At 38.1% G+C, this 16,121-nt stretch overlaps 1 protein-coding gene across 4 annotated transcripts in view; it reads right to left on the minus strand.

The window, feature by feature from the left end:
- PPP2R3A (protein phosphatase 2 regulatory subunit B''alpha) overlaps positions 1 to 16,121 on the minus strand; it is a 199,151-nt gene that overhangs the window by 23,324 nt on the left and 159,706 nt on the right. For 3 of the 4 annotated variants that reach the window (XM_046001661.1, XM_046001660.1, XM_046001663.1), the window contains 3 exons: positions 6,112 to 6,287; positions 5,261 to 5,379; positions 3,416 to 3,522 (listed from right to left, as the gene is read on the minus strand). In XM_046001661.1, coding sequence (XP_045857617.1) covers positions 3,416 to 3,522; positions 5,261 to 5,379; positions 6,112 to 6,287 — 402 coding nt within the window. Of the gene's footprint in view, positions 1 to 3,415; positions 3,523 to 5,260; positions 5,380 to 6,111; positions 6,288 to 16,121 lie in introns of those variants that run through there. The other variant, XM_046001662.1, reaches the window with a different exon arrangement.

The raw sequence follows: 16,121 nt of genomic DNA on the forward strand, positions 1-16,121 counted from the left end.
TTTCTTTTAATTACTGGCCAGTCTCATTTCAGGAATACAATATTCTCTTACCTCTCTAAAAATGGTAAATATAATGAACTTGAGATCTTGCTGTGACTGCTGTAGTGGGTCTCCTTCCAAGGGTGGAAGTTCTTCCATTTATTGAGTATTTTATTGATATTTGCAACTGTTTTTATTTGTCCACTTTTCTGTGTGGTTGGAAACAGACTTCTGCCTCTGTTTGTACTGGCTGTTTAGAAGGGGGCAACGTGAGGTTACTACTATTTTCAATGAGAATGAAGGGATGGATGGGCCATGCTGCTGGTGTGGATATTTCGGTGGTCTTGCTGTCTCTGCTCCAAGATCCCACTCTCTTGCTTTTTGTCTTTCCTTTAGGGACAGGAGAGATATATAAAGGTTTGACCTACCTGGATGCTGCTTTTCCTGGTCTCCCTCTGCTCTTGGTTTCAGTCAAATCAGGTATAGATCACCTTGAGTGCTGTTTCTTTTATTTGTAGCAATCATCTTCTCCATTCTCCTGCATAACACCTAAGTTCTGTTTACTCTTCAATCTGATCCCATCTGTTTTCCTTCTTTCAGTCCACTGAAAATTTCTCTTCGTAAGTGGTACTCTGTATTTCTTATTTTTAAATGGTGTGAGAGACTAAAACTATAGTATGTTTTCACACTACCTCCTTAAATGAGAAGCTGGTCTGAACTGTAGTTACTATTTAGAAGTCCACTGTAGTTTTTGTTTGTAGCCTAATATTTATCTTATACATGGTCTTTGGACAAACCCACAAAGGTGGTTTTATCTATTTTTCAGGGAATATTTTACTATGGCTGCAAATAATAGGCTCCAATTTCTTTTATTTTCTTCTTTTTGGAGTTTTTGTTTCAAAAATCTGCTATCAGATGCATAGCTTATTTTGAGTATTCATTCTTTTTTAATTCAACCTTTGTTGTCATTCCAAAATGGAATCTTTTAAATAAGTGAGTTTATTCCTTTTACATTCACTGAACTAAAAATTCTTGCCTTAGTTCTGGTATCTTTATGCTTTGCGGTCTGTGTTTTTCTTTCATGTGTATGTTTTCTGATTGAATTAGAACACTTAAGAGTCTGACTTTGGTTTTTCAAGTGTTTATTTTAATTGGTATTCCTAAACCCTCCATTTGATTTATAGCTTTAAAGGATATCCATGGAGGTCCTGCTAACAAAATTTCCACACAAGTTTTCTTTCTCCTCTTTACCTCCCGTTTTCAGTTAAGTTGTTACTTCTCGGGTGTTTTACATATATTTCTTCCTCTTCTCTACATTCCAGTTTTATATTTTTTTCCAGAATATTGTGTTCTAATCTCTACGCTTTCTACATTTGAATGGATTGAATACTATCATTTCTTTTCCATAGTGGTTGTTCCATTTCCGGGCTCTTTATCTGGGTTTGGTTTGTTCTTAGTTTTATGATTACGTCCTTTTTAAAGAAGCGCTCATGGGTGCTATAGTCCCTTTAGTTCTTACATGTTTGAAAGTACCATTTGTGCTTTCATGCTTGAATGTCATCTTGAGTTAGTACAAAATCTGGGGTTATATGGAAACCTGGGTGGCTCAGTCAGTTAAGCTTCTGCCTTCGGCTCAGGTCATCATCCTGGAGTCCTGGGATCAAGCCCCAGGTTTACCTCCCTGCTTGGCATGTGGTTTCCTTCTCCCTCTGTTGCTACCCCTGCTTATTCTCTCTCTCTCTCCGTCTCTCAAATACATACAATCTTTAAAAAAATTTTGGGGGTTACAGAATGTCTTTCTCTGACATTCTACAGAATGTGAATGTTGTTTCATGGTCTTCCAGTATTCATTTTTACTATGGAGGTATCTGAGGCAAGGGTGATTTCCCCCACCTCGTCTGATGACTTGAAATTTTTAAAAATGGAAAAAAAACCCTGAACTTTTATTTATCTTTGAATTCTGGGGAACAGATGGGGAAGGAATCATTATCAGAGTTTTCTGGATATGGTGTGCTTCTGACCTTTCAGATTTCAAGTCTTGTTTTATTTTTAAAAAAGCTTTTTATTATCTTAGAATTTTGCTCTGTTGTCTAATACATATAAGTTAGATCCCTGTTGTTTTCTTTACATATACCTAATTTCATTTAGGTTTAACTGTCACACAAAAAATTGTATGCATTTAATGAATACATCTCGCTCAATTTGGACATACGCGTGTACCTAGGATAACCACAACTAAAGAACCAAACATACCCATCACCTCCAAGAATTTCCTTGTGTTCTTGAGTGTATTTTGTAGGAAGGCTTAACATGAGCTTTATCCTCTTAACATTTTAAAATGCATTAACACCACATTTTTAACTGTAGGCACAAAGTTGTACAGCAGATCCCTAGAACTTATTCATCTTGTGTAACAGAAACTTTATACAAGTGTGGGAAAAGCTAGGTACCAAACAGTGAATGTAATATGCTAAATATGTATAAGGGAAAAAAGAGATGTAAGAATGTATATGTGCATTTTTTTTTTTTAATATAGGCTCTCTAATGTGGGGCTTGAACTCATGACCCTGAGACTGACACGTGAGCTGCGATCAAGAGTTGAATGCTTAACTGACTGAGCTGTCCAGGGACCCCGTATTTGCTTTTTTATATATACAAATGTATATACATATATGTGCGTGTGTATGTGTGTGTATGAAAGAGAGTGGGACAGAGAGTATCCTTGGAAGGGTACATAAGAAAAGGACCACAGTGACTGCTCCAGGGAAGGAAAACTGGGCAGCAAGAAACTTTACTATTTATCCTTTTGTTTCTTTGAATACTAAAACATAGGAATGGATTACCTACTCAAAAAATGTATTACATTAATAATAAGGATTTATTAAGAGCCTTAGAGGAACTGCCAAAGGAATCCCGAGAACATGCTGGAAAAAGCCAACAAATTATAAAGTTGCTGAAATGTACTAAGCACAGAAAGTCTTGGATAATTTCTTACTATGGTCCTTTATAGAATTATACCCTATTATAAATTCCATGTAGAACTAACTTCTTGTTTAGGGTTGAATGCACAAAGCCATATACGGTAAATACTTGTTTTAAACATGATCATCTTTATTATTTGAAAAAACTTCAGTTGTTTTAGCCTCATCCTGTATTTACAGGGCTTGTAGTACAACTCCACAATGATCTTAGTTTTCACTGAAAGTACTACTCCTTGAAAGGAAATGGGACATGTGAAGAGTTTTCAGGAAATTAGTGAAGGGAAGAGAAGACTGCTGGGAAAAATATTCTTTCAACTAAAGTTGGTTATAACCACTCATTTTTATCATATTCAAAAATAGGGATTATTGGTTTGATTTTTTAAGGTAGTTTTAATATTCCTGATATGGTTATCCCTGTTCAAAAAGTTCTACAAGACCCAGGGAGACTCACTCACCCTTCCTGGAACTGTGCTTGGGCAGATTCCTCTGCAACAAGAGTCTCATATTCCTCAGCTGCAAACCTGTCCCAGTCAGAAGGCTCAGGCCCCTCATTCTCAACATCCTGATTTCAAAGAGGACAGGAAACAAAAATAATCAAAGACAAAGAATTAGAGATAGATTTTCTTTACTTATATACATCATTTGTGATGATCTACCCAAAAATGTTTCATCTTAACATGTTAAAAGACGTGCTATTAAATAACACTCCTAACGTGATTTCTGTGCCTCCAATCACAAACTTATAGTGAATTCTCGGCAGCTAATTCTTTAGGTCTAGATTCTTTTGCCTTATAACCAGAGACCTTTCCCGAGGCCCTTCTCCCTGGCACTTTGCACAGCAGCTATCTGGAGTGACTTGTGCCTACCTGAAATACACCATCCCTTCCTCTGGCACATTTTTATTGCTTCTGTAAAAGCCAGCGCAGATACCATGTCATCTGTGCTATCTTCCTGGAAACAGCCCTTCTTCCCCAAATCATTTCTGTGCTAAACTGTATATGCTTGATTGCTACTTTTTGTTCTTTTTTATCTCTATTTGACCATATGTCTTTTCAACACACTGTCTGGAATTTATTGAGCACTTTCTGACTAAAAATATTCTTTGCAGATCAGAACAAATCTTGATACACTGTCACCTCTTATAAAGTAAAATTTATAACACAAATAGAAGAAATGAAGGGGGAAAAGGCTATACATTTTCTTTGCCTTCTACAATATGGACATTATCTTGGATTACATATTCCAGGTAAAATGTTTTTCTATGATTAAAATTAGCACTGCCTTCAGATGTAAGGTTAATTCTGACTAGAAGAATGCAAATACCTAAATCTTGACCATACTATGTGTTATGATATTTAATCCATTTTAAGAGCACCTACCACATCCTTTTAACATCTTTGAAACTGGCACACATCTTAGATTTACAATGGTGATTTTGTTTGTTTAAAAGTACATAAGATAATGGGCACCTCTGAGTCAGTGAAATGTAAGTCTGTCTTTAAGCTGGTGAGTGATGATGTGCCTTGACATGCTCCAAGATAAGGCGCACAGTTTTTATTTTTAGAGGCGATCTTTGTATTCTTAATGCTACTTAGGTCAACATGTAGAAGAAAAAGAAAAGACTGCAAGTTTCCTGCAGTTGTACTCCTATAGGACCAATGGAAACAGTCCTTTTCTATCAACATAATTTTTACTTTTTAAACAAGGGAATAGAAGGGAAGTGTTGATATTCTGCCCCCAGCTCCTTTCTGGACAGGGTTTTTTGAAGGTCCCTAGACTTTTGTGTATGGGGAAGGGTACTCATCTCTATTCAGGGATAGAATGACTTCACAGTGATAGTCATGCACAACAATCATTAACACTTGAAAAAATGTTATATTATCTGAGGGTTGTCTATCATGGAAAATGTCTAGTTTTCATTATGATGGGGAAAGTTGTTTACCATGTCATCCTGGAAATGAATGGTACAGTTAACCCCAATATGCTTTCTAATACGGATATGCCTACTGACATATGGTTTAAAAAATGGAAGGACAAATTTTTTTCAAAACTTTTGTAAGCAGATTCTAAAATATATATAAGAACACAAACCATACAATTCACAATGATAGGCATATGAAGGTTACCTAAACCTGAAGATTAGCTGTGGGGAGAGATGTGCTTTAGGTCCATTTTTCTCTTTTCAGTATGTGATGAAATGTTTTAAATGTTACTTCTTTAAATACAAGGCAGAGATCATTTTTATCTGTAGCACACAACCCCTGATACTGCAGCCCTCATATAGAAGTTAAAACCAGTACCTTCTGGACCGCAAAGGGATCTCTCTGTTCATGGTCTAAGTACTTCTCCAGATTAAAGAAAGTGTCATAAAAGATGTGTGCCATTCTGCATCTCTTCAGATCTCGTAGCGTTATTTTCCCTATGTAAAAATAAATTACTAAATTTCAAGAACTGTTTTTTGGCAAATGAAAAAATCTTTTACTGAAGTTTAAAAGTATATGTATATGCTAATTTTATTATACAAGATCCCATTTTTTTGAGGTAAAACTGACATAAAATTCACCATTTTAACCATTTTAGTGTGTAATCCCATGGCTTTTAGTACATTCACAATGTTGTGAAACCATCACTACTATTGAGCTCCATAATATTTCTTCACCTCAAAAGGAAACTCTGTACCCATCAAGCTTACCTTCCACAACTCTCCTTATCCTGAGCTCTGGGCAATCAGTATCAGCTTTCTGTTTCTGTGGACTTTTTTTTTTTTTTTTTTTTAAGATATACTTATTTATTTGAGAGTGCAGTGGGCCAGGGCACAGGGAGGAGAGAGAGCATCTCAAACAGACTCCCCTCTGAGCATGGAGCCCCATGTGGGGCTTGATCTGACCTTGAGATCATGACCTAGGCTGAAATCAAGAGCTGAATGCTTAACTGACTGAGGTACCCAGGCACCCCTCTATGGAAAAACTTCTTAAATAGGACTTGCCATCAATTGTTGGTTCCACACTGAAAAGAGAAATTTAAATATTTCTGTATTTGGGAAGCCAGTATGGAAGACTCTGGAAGTTAAATCGTTTAGGACAATCCAGGATTAAATGCCCCACTCTGTTACATAGGTGAAAAGTGCAAATGGCCTGTTACTCAATCTTACCATCAGTGGCGGGCTTCACCAGGTCAAGCATCTGACACAGCAAATCATGGAATGGCAATGGCTCAATGCCCATGGCTTCCATCCGTTCACACTGCTCCTCATAGAAGTACTCTAGCTCGTACATGGAGAGTATACCATCCCCATCCACATCCATGCAGCGGAACCAATACTCAATGCTAGGACATAAAGACACTGGTTATTTTTTTATCTTTATATTTTCAGATAAGATGCCTATATTACTTCTTCCTTACATTTCAGTTTTAAGAACTGTATATTAATTTCACACTATGAAAGATGAAATTCTAGCTCTTTTACCTCTCATTCCACTTTACCTACATGCCCTCTGGACCTTTTTTTTTTTTTTTTAAGATTTTTATTTATTTATTTGACAGAGATCACAAGTAGGCAGAGAGAGTGAGAGGGAAGCAGGCTCCCTGCCAAGCAGAGAGCCCGATGTGGGACTCGATCCCAGGACCCTGAGATCATGACCTGAGCTGAAGGCAGCGGCTTAAACCACTGAGCCACCCAGGCGCCCCCCCTCTGGACCTCTTAATATAAATTACCCAACATTCAGTTTATAACTTATTTTTCTTTTCTCTCCTATTTGCTTAGATTTCTGTGTACACGTTACTGTTCAATGCCCATATCTGCCAGTTCTCTACAACCATAATTAGTCTCATCAGGGTTCTACCAACTAGATTTTCTTTTGATGAAGTCTTTCTTGCTTCCTTCCAACTTACTCTAACCTGGACTGTTTGCCCTCTAGGCTGGATTCACAGTTTCTTTCCAGGGATTCCTTTCATCTTTCTCCCTTTTCTTGTATTTCCTTTCTTGATTGACTTCCTTGTTTGGTGTAACACACCTTTCAGTAACTTCCTGAAAAAAGGAGCATGGCAGGTAATGTTTTTTTGAGATCTTGGATAGTTGAAAATATCTTTTATCTACCTCCTAACTTGGTTGATATTCTGGCTAGTTATAGAATTAAACCTCAGTGGTACTTTTCTAAATCTCAGTGGTACTTTTCCTTCAGAATTTTAAAGACTTTTCTTTACACTGTCTTCTATCTATCTACTGTTTTTGAAAAGTCTAAAGCCATGCTGATATCTGATCCTTTGACTACAATAACCTTTTTTTTCCCCTAAAGCCTATAGACATTTCTCTGGGTCCTTTGTGTTCTGAAGTATCATGATGAAGTATCCTGGTTTGGGTCAAATTTATCTATTTTATTGGGCTTTCTGAGAGCCCTGTCCCTTTAGTTCTTGGAAATCTTAAATTATTTTATTTCTTCCCTGCTTTTTTTATTTAAAGATTTCATTCATTTCTTTGACAGACAGAGATCACAAGTAGGCAGAGAGGCAGGCAGAGAGAGAGGAGGAAGCAGGCTCCCTGCCGAGCAGAGAGCCCGATGTGGGGCTCGATCCCAAGACCCTGGGATCATGACCTGAGCCACCCAGGCGCCCCTTCCCTGCTTCTTTTTACCCTTATCCATTCTTTTTCTGGAACTTCTGTTATTCACATCTATATGGTCAAATATGGTAGCCACTATCCACATAAGGCTAGTTCAAATTTTTTTTAAAGATTTTATTTATTTGAGAGAGAACAAGAATGACAGAGAGCATGAGCAAGGGGGAGGGAGAGGGAGAAGCAGACTTGGGGCTTGATCCAGGATCCTGGGATTATGACCTGAGGTGAAGGCATATGCTTAACCAACTGAGCCACCCAGGCACCCTGACTAGTCCAATTTGAGGTATCTTTAAGGGGAAATATACAATAGATTTTGAAGACTTAATATGAAAAAAGTAAAACATCAGTATTTTTACACTGATTACATGTTCAAATAACATGTCAGATATATTGGGTTAAAGAAGATACATAATTACAGTTAATTTTATGTTTCTCTACATTTTTACTGTGGCTAAAATTTTTTAAATAATTTTTAATGTTTTAAGTAAAAACTGTATTTAAGGTGTACAATGAGATAATTTAATATATAGTGAAAATTACGACAGTAAAACTCCTTAACAGAGCATCTCTTCACTTAGTTACCATTTTTGGGAGGAAGGGGGGGTGAGAGGACCTGAAAATCTACTCCCTTAGCAAACTTCCAGTACTCAGTACAGTATTATAAACTATAGTCACCATGCTGTACGCTTCATCCTGACAGCAACTTTGTACCCTTTGACCAGCTCTTCCCCATTGCCTTCTTCCCTCAGCCCCTCCTAACCAAAATTCTACTCTATGCCTGTTCGTATTTGACTATTTTTGGATTCTACATATAGTAAGATAATGCAGTATTTGTCTCTCTGTGCCTGCTTTATTTCACTTAGCATGGTGTACTCCAGGTTCATCCACAACATTGCAAATGACAGGATACCCTTCTTTTTAAAGGGTGAATAATATTCCATTATATGCATACACACACACACACACACACACGCCATAATATTCCAGTGCATATGTGTCACACACAATATACTTTCTTTATCCATTTATCCACCAGGGGATATTCAGGGTGATTCCATATCTTGGCTACTGTGAATAATGCTGCAATGAACATGGGAGTGCAGGTACCTCTTCGTGATCTTAATTTCAGAGCTCTGATTTGAGAGAGTGATATACGAAGATCCTGAACTGACTTCCTCCCACAGATACGCCAAATCAACAGCTATATATGGAGCAATTTCTTCTGAAAAGAACCATTAAAACTACCTGAGTGACTCCTACACACTGGACAAACAAGAAAAGCCCCATATCTATGTGGGTAGGACAGGCTGAGACACAATCTCACTCTAATTTCCACCTCTGTTATGGTGACCTGCAATCAGGAGGGAACTTAAAACCAGAACTTCTTCCAAGGAGTTAAGGATTTGAATCTCACACTGGGCCTCATAACTTTCAGAACCTGCAACTCAAAGGTGATTCCCTAAAACATCTAGCTCTGGAAACCAACAGAGCTTGTGTCCATGAGACCAACAAGGCTATAGTGAAACGAGAAATGGCTCTTAAATGGCTTGTGTGCTTAGACTCACCCACCCCAAGGACCAGTGCAGAAGTAGCCAGTTGGCACACAGACTTTCTGTGAAAGAGACTCATTTCCTTATCTTAAATCCTTGGCCTACGGGCAGGCATCTAGGGGCCTGCCTGGCGTACTCTCTGGGAACAAAGGCTAGTGGATACCGTCTTCACTTCCCCCCCGCTGCTGTACTACAGAGTGCCAGTATCTCCTGGAGGGAGATTTTACACACATCTGATGCCCCTGTTTTTATATCTGGAGCCCTGCCTGGTATTTGCAGCTGCCACCCAGTGGACACTCACTGATAGCCTGGCTCTTGTGGCCAGGGGCGGGGCTTGTGTTCCTGGGCCCCACGGGACTGTACAATAGGAGACACAGTTCCTGGCAGGCTACTATATCCAGGGTACTGCACAGACAAGAAAGCCCCCAGGCTTTCTGTGAAAGAGAGCTATTTGCTTGTGTTGGAATTTTAGCCCAAAAGGCAGGTTTCAGGTTTGGCACACATTTAGAGCTTATGGAGTTTCTTTCACGGAATGGAGGCCAATGGATGCCATCTTTGTGCTCTCCCTTTGTCTTGCTCTAGCTTGCTGGTATCTTTTAGAAAGGAGTGTGTGAACTTGCACGGTGCCCCAATTTTTGGGACTGCTTCCCAGGAGACACTTTCAGATTGCTGAGCTCTGACAGTCAGTGGGGCTTATGCTCGTGGTCCCACAGGACTGTATGTATATATGTGCCTACTTTAAAAAGATGGAAACAAGTCCACATTTAGGTACTGAGATCCTCCCCTTTAGGGCACTGATAGCTCTTGGCACAACCTCAACTACCGGGAGCCGTTTCAAATAAAATAGGATGCATGGACAATTTAAAGGTTTAAGAGGCAACAGCTAGGGCAGGGGTGGAATAATAAGATTCACTACTACACGAGGCTGCTATTCAAGAGTTGGAGAGGTGACCATTTTATCTAATGCACAGAAACCAACAGAGTCAAGCAAAATGAATTAACAAAAAAATATGTTCTGAACTAAAAAACAAGATAAAACCTCAAAAAAATCCTTAATAAAACTGAATTAATAAAGTGGGTATAGAGGGATTATCCCTCCACATAATAAAGACCATATATACAAGCCCACAGCTAACATCATCTTCAGTGATGAAAAGCTGAAATTTTTCCTGTAAGATCTGGAACAAGACAAAATACCCACTTTCACCATTTTTATTCAAGATAGTACTGGAAGCCCTAGCCAGAGAAATAAGGCAAGAAAAAGAAATAAAAGACATCCAAATTGGTCTGTGAATCGCCAGGTTTACACACTTCACAGCACTCACGACAGCACCACCCAGGCACTCCTTAATAGACATTTTTCTAAAGGAGACATACAGATGGCCAAAAGACCCCTAAAAAGGTGGTAAACATCACTAATCATCAGGGAACTGCAGACTAAAACCACAATGGGGTATCACTTCATACCTTTCAGGATGGCTAAAATAAAAAATACAAGAAATAATGAGTGTTGGTGAGGATGTGGAGAAAAAGGAACCCTTATGCACTGTTCACGGGAATGTAAACTGGTGCAGCCACTGTTTTCCATACTGTGGAAAACAGTATGGAGGTTCCTCCAAAAGTTAAAAATAGAAATACCATATGATCTAGTAATTCCATTACTGGGTATTTACCTAAGAAAACAAAAACATTATTTTGAACACGTATATGCACCCCATGTTTACCTCAGTGTTACTTACAATAGCCAAGATATGGAAGCAACCCAGGTGTCCACTGATAGATGACTGGAGAAAGATGTGGTATATATATACAAAATGAAATATTACTCAGCTAAAAAAAAAGAATGAAATCTTGCTATTTGCAAACAACATGGATAGACTAGAGAGTATAATGCTACATGAAATAAATTAGGTCAGAGAAAGACGAATATTGAATGATTATCACTCCTATGTGAAATTTAAGAAACAAAGCATATAAATGAAGAAAAGACCTAAACAGAAAACCTAGACTGTTAAATACGGAGAACAAACTGGTGGTTGCCAGAGGGGACTTGGGGAGGGGGTGGTGAAACAGAGGGAATTAAGAGAACACTTATCCTGATGAACACTGAGAAATGTACAGAATTGTGAAATCATTATATACCTGAAACTAACATAATACTGTATGTTAATTAAAAAAAAAACACCCAAGAAATGAAATCCTGCCATTTGTGACAACACAGATGGGCTCTGAGGCACTATGCTAGATGAAATAAGTCAAACACAAATACTCTATGCTCTCACTTATATTTGAAATATAAGGAAAAAATAAATAAAACACTGAGGTCACAGACACAGCGAAATTACCAGAGTGGAGAGTGGCAGGCGGGAGAGGGGTGTGTGCAAATAGGGTAAAGGTGGTGAAAAGGTACAAGCTTCCATTTATAAGATAAGTCAGTCCTGGGAATGTAATGTACTGCACGGTGACTACAGTTAAAATACTTTACTGCATATTGAAGGTTGCTAAAATCTTCAAAGTTTTCACAAGAAAAAAATTTTAAACTTTGTATGGTGATGAATGTTAAGTGGACTTATTTTGGCGATCACTTTGCAATATATATCAATACCAAATGATTATGTTGTGTATCTGAAACTAATCTCATATTTCAACTATACCTCAATAGAAAAACAGTTTTTTAAAAAAAGAAGCAAGTTGGGGTTGTAGTGAAGTAATTTGAGGTCAGTTTTGCAGGCTGTACTTCTGAGTTTCAAGTTAGAAAAAAATTTGTTTTACTTATTTACTGTGGTTAAAACACCATTACATTTATTCATAAATCAGTCATAATTTGAGAAGGCAGATTCCTTGAGCTTCAGAAAATTTCCCATTTATTACCAGCATATTTTCCACTTGGGCACAATAAAAACACCACATTCAGAAAGTGAAATAAAAGTAAGAAACTGATTTGTCTTTGGACGCGTGTCCGGAAGTGGGATTATGGGATCGCGTGGCAGTTCTTTTTACAATTTTTTGAGGAACTGCCATACTGTTTACCATAATGGTTGTACCAACTTATATTCTCGTCAACAGTCTACCAGTTTCTGCTTTCTCCACATCCTTACCAACACTTCTTATTTTATGACAGACATTGTAATAGGTGGGAGGTGATACTGTGGTTGTGATTTGCATTTCCCTGATGGTTAGTGATATGGAGCATCTTTTTTTAAAAATTCATTTATTTATTTGACAGAGAGAGAGAGTGAGAGTGTGCATGAGCATGAGGGACAAAGGGCGAGGGAGAGAGAATCTCAAGCAGACTCCACTGAGTGTGGAGGCTGACTGGGGGTTGATCTCCCAACCCTGAGATCATGGCCTGAGCCGAAACCAAGAGGTACGTGCTTAACCCAATGTGCCACCCAGATGCCCCAATGTTGAGCACCTTTAATTTACCAGTTGGCTATTTGCCTTTTTGTTGTTGTTGTTGTTGTTTTTAAATAGAATTTTAAATTAAAAAAAAACCATAATTATTACTAAAATTTTTTAAAATTTAAATTCAATTTAGTTAACATATAGTGCATTATTAGTTCCAGGGGTAGAATTTAGTGATTCATCACTTGCATATAACACCAAGTGCTCATAATATCAAGTGCCCTGCTTAATGCCCATCATTCAGTTACTCCTTCCACCCCACCTACCACCCTCCAGCAACCCTCAGTTTATTTCCTATAGTTAAGAGTCTCCCATGGTTTGTATCCCTCTGTTTTTATCTTATTTTCTTTTTCCTTCCCTTCTCCTATGCTCATCTGTTTTGTTTCTTAAATTCTACATAGGAGTGAAATCATATGGGATTTGTCTTTCTCTGACTTATTTTGCTTAGCATAGTACCTTCTGGTTCCATCCATATCATTACAAATAGCAAGATTTCATTCTTTTTGATTGCTGAGTAATATTCCACTGTGTGTATGTGTGTCTGTGTGCATGTGTGTGTAGACACGCACCATTTCTTTATCCATTCATCTGTCAATGGACATTTGGACTCTTTCCATACATATTTTAGCTATTGTGGACATTGCTGCTATAAACATTGGGCTGCATGTGCCCCTTCAAATTGCAACTTTTGTATTCTTTAGGTAAATACCTAGTGGTGCAATTACTGGCCTGGGTAGTTTTATTTCTAACTTTTTGAGGAATCTCCATGCTGTTTTCCAGAGTAGTTGTACCAGCTTGCATTCCCACTAACAGTGTAAGAGGGTTCCCCTTTCTTCACATTTTCACCAACATATGTTGTTTCCTGAGTTGTTAGTTTTAGCCATTCTGACCAGTGTGAGATGGCAGGTATCTCATTGTGGTTTTGATTTCTATTTCACTGAGGCTGAGTGATGTTGAGCATTTTTTCATGCGTCTGTTTGCCGTCTGGATGTCGTCTTTGGGGGAAATGTCTGTTCATGTCTTCTGCCCATTTCTTGATGGGATTTTTTTGTTTTCCAGGTGTTGAGTTTGATATATATATATATATTTTAAGATTTTATTTGACAGAGAGATCACAAGTAGGGAGAGAGAGGGGGAAGCAGGCTCCCTGCTGAGCAGAGAGCCCAATGCAGGGCTCAATCCCAGGACCCTGAGATCATGACCTAAGCCAAAGGCAGAGGCTTAACACACTAAGCCACCCAGCCCTGATATGTTCTCTATAGATTTTGGATACTAGCCTTTTATCGGATATATCATTTGCAAATATCTTCTCCCCTTCTGTAGGTTGCCTTTTAGTTTTGTTGATTGCTTCCTTTGCTGTGTAAAAGCTTTTTATCCTAATGAAGTCCCAATAGTTCATTTTTGCATTTGTTTCCCTTGCATTTGGAAACATGTCTGGCAAGAAGTTGCTGTGGCCAAGGTCAAAGATGTTGCTGTCTGTGTTCTCCTCTAGGATTTTAATGGATTCCTGTCCCACATTTAGGTCTTTCATCCATTTTGAACTTATGTATGTATATGGTATAAGAAAGTGGTCCAGTGTCATTCTTCTGTATGTTGCTGTCCAGTTTCCCAACACTACTTGTTGAAGAGATTGTCTATTTTCCATTGGATATTCTTTACTGGTGTGTCAAGGAGTAGTTGACCATAGATTTGAGGGTCCATTTCTGGAATCTCTAGTGTGTTCCACTGATCTATGTGTCTGTTATTATGCCAGTACCATATTGTCTTGATGATTGCAGCTTTGTAATACAGGTTAAGGTCTAGAACTACGATGCCATCAGTTTTTCTTTTTTGGTGCAATTATAAATGGGATTGATTCCTTGATTTCTCTTTCTGCTGCTTCATTGTTAGCGTATAGAAATGCAACAGACTTCTGTGTATTGATTTTATACCCTGTGACTTTGCTGAATTCCTGTATCAGTTCTAAAAAGTTTTTGGTGGAGTGTTTGGGTTTTCTACATAAACTATCATGTCTGTGAAGAGTGCAAGTTTGACTTGTCAATTTGGATGCCTTTGATTTTGGTTTGTTGTTCGATTGCTAAGCCTAGGACTTCCAGTACTATGTCAAACAACAGTGGTGAGAATGGACATCCCTGTCATGTTCTTGATCTTAGAGGAAAAGCTCTCAGTTTTTCCTCATTGAGGATGATATTCCTTGTGGATCTTTTGTACATGGCCTTATGATGTTGAGGTATGTTCCCTCTATCCCTGCATAATTGAGGTTTTTATTAAGGAAGGATGCTGTATTTTGATAAATGGTTTTTCTTCATCTATTGAGAAGATTATATGGTTCTCGTCCTTTATTAATGTGGTGTACCACATTGATTGATTTGCAGATATTGAACCAAACTTGCAGCCTGGGAATAAATCCCACTTGGTCATGGTGACTAATCATTTTAATGTACTGTTGGATCCTATTAGCCAGCATTGTGGTAAGAATTTCTGCATCTGTGCTCATCACAGATATAGGTTTGTAATTCTCCTTTATAATGGGGTCTTTGTCTGGTTTTTGGATCAAGGTAATGTTGGTTGGCCTCATAGAATGAGTTTGGAAGTTTTCTTTCCATTTCTACTTTTTGGAACAGTTTCAGAAGAATAGGCATTATTAACTCTGTAAGTGTTTTGTAGAATTCCTCTGGGAAGCCACCTGGCCTTGGCCTCTTGTTTGTTGGGAGATTTTTCATTACTGATTCAATTTCTTTGCTGGTTATAGGTCTGTTCAGGTTTTCCTATTTCTTCTGGTTTCAGTTTTGGTAGTTCATAATGTTTCTAGGAATTTATCCATTTCTTTCAGACTGCCTAATTTGTATATAATTGCTCATAACACTCTAATTGTATTTCTTCAGTGTTGCTTGTTATTTCTCCTCTTTCATTCATGATTTTGTTTGGGTCCTTTCTCTTTTCTTTTTGATGTCTGGTTAGGGATTTATCAATCTTATTAATTCTTTCAAAGGACCAGCTCCCAGCTTCGTTGATCTCAACTGTTTTTTTAAAATTTCTGTATCATTGATTTCTGCTCTAATCTTTATTATTTCTCTTCTCCTGGTGGATTTAGGCTTTATTTGCTGTTCTTTTTCCAGTTGCTTTAGGTGTAAGGTTAGGTTGTGTATTTCTTGTTTCTTGTGGAAGGCCTGTATTGCCATATACTTTGCTGCCACCCAAAGGTTTTGAGTTGTTGTTTTCATTTTTATTTGATTCCATGTGGTTTTAAAATTCTTCTTTAATTTCCTTGTTGGCCCATTCATTCATTTTTTAAAAGATTTTATTTATTTATTTGACAGAGATCATCAGTAGGCAGAGAGTCAGGCAGAGATAGAGGGGGAAGCAGGCTCCCCGCTGAGCAGAGAGCCCGATGTGGGGCTCGATCTCAGGACCCTGACTGAGATCACCACCCGAGCCAAAGGCAGAAGCTTAACCCACTGAGCCACGCAGGCGCCCCGGCCCATTCATTCTTTAGTGAGTTCTTTAACCTCTATGTATTTGTGATCCTTCCAAATTTTTCCTCGTAGTTGACTTCAAGTTTCATCACATTGTGGTCTGAAAATATGAATG

This window comes from Meles meles, chromosome 4 (genome assembly GCF_922984935.1).
Source record: "Meles meles chromosome 4, mMelMel3.1 paternal haplotype, whole genome shotgun sequence".
Taxonomy (NCBI): Eukaryota; Metazoa; Chordata; class Mammalia; order Carnivora; family Mustelidae; genus Meles; species Meles meles.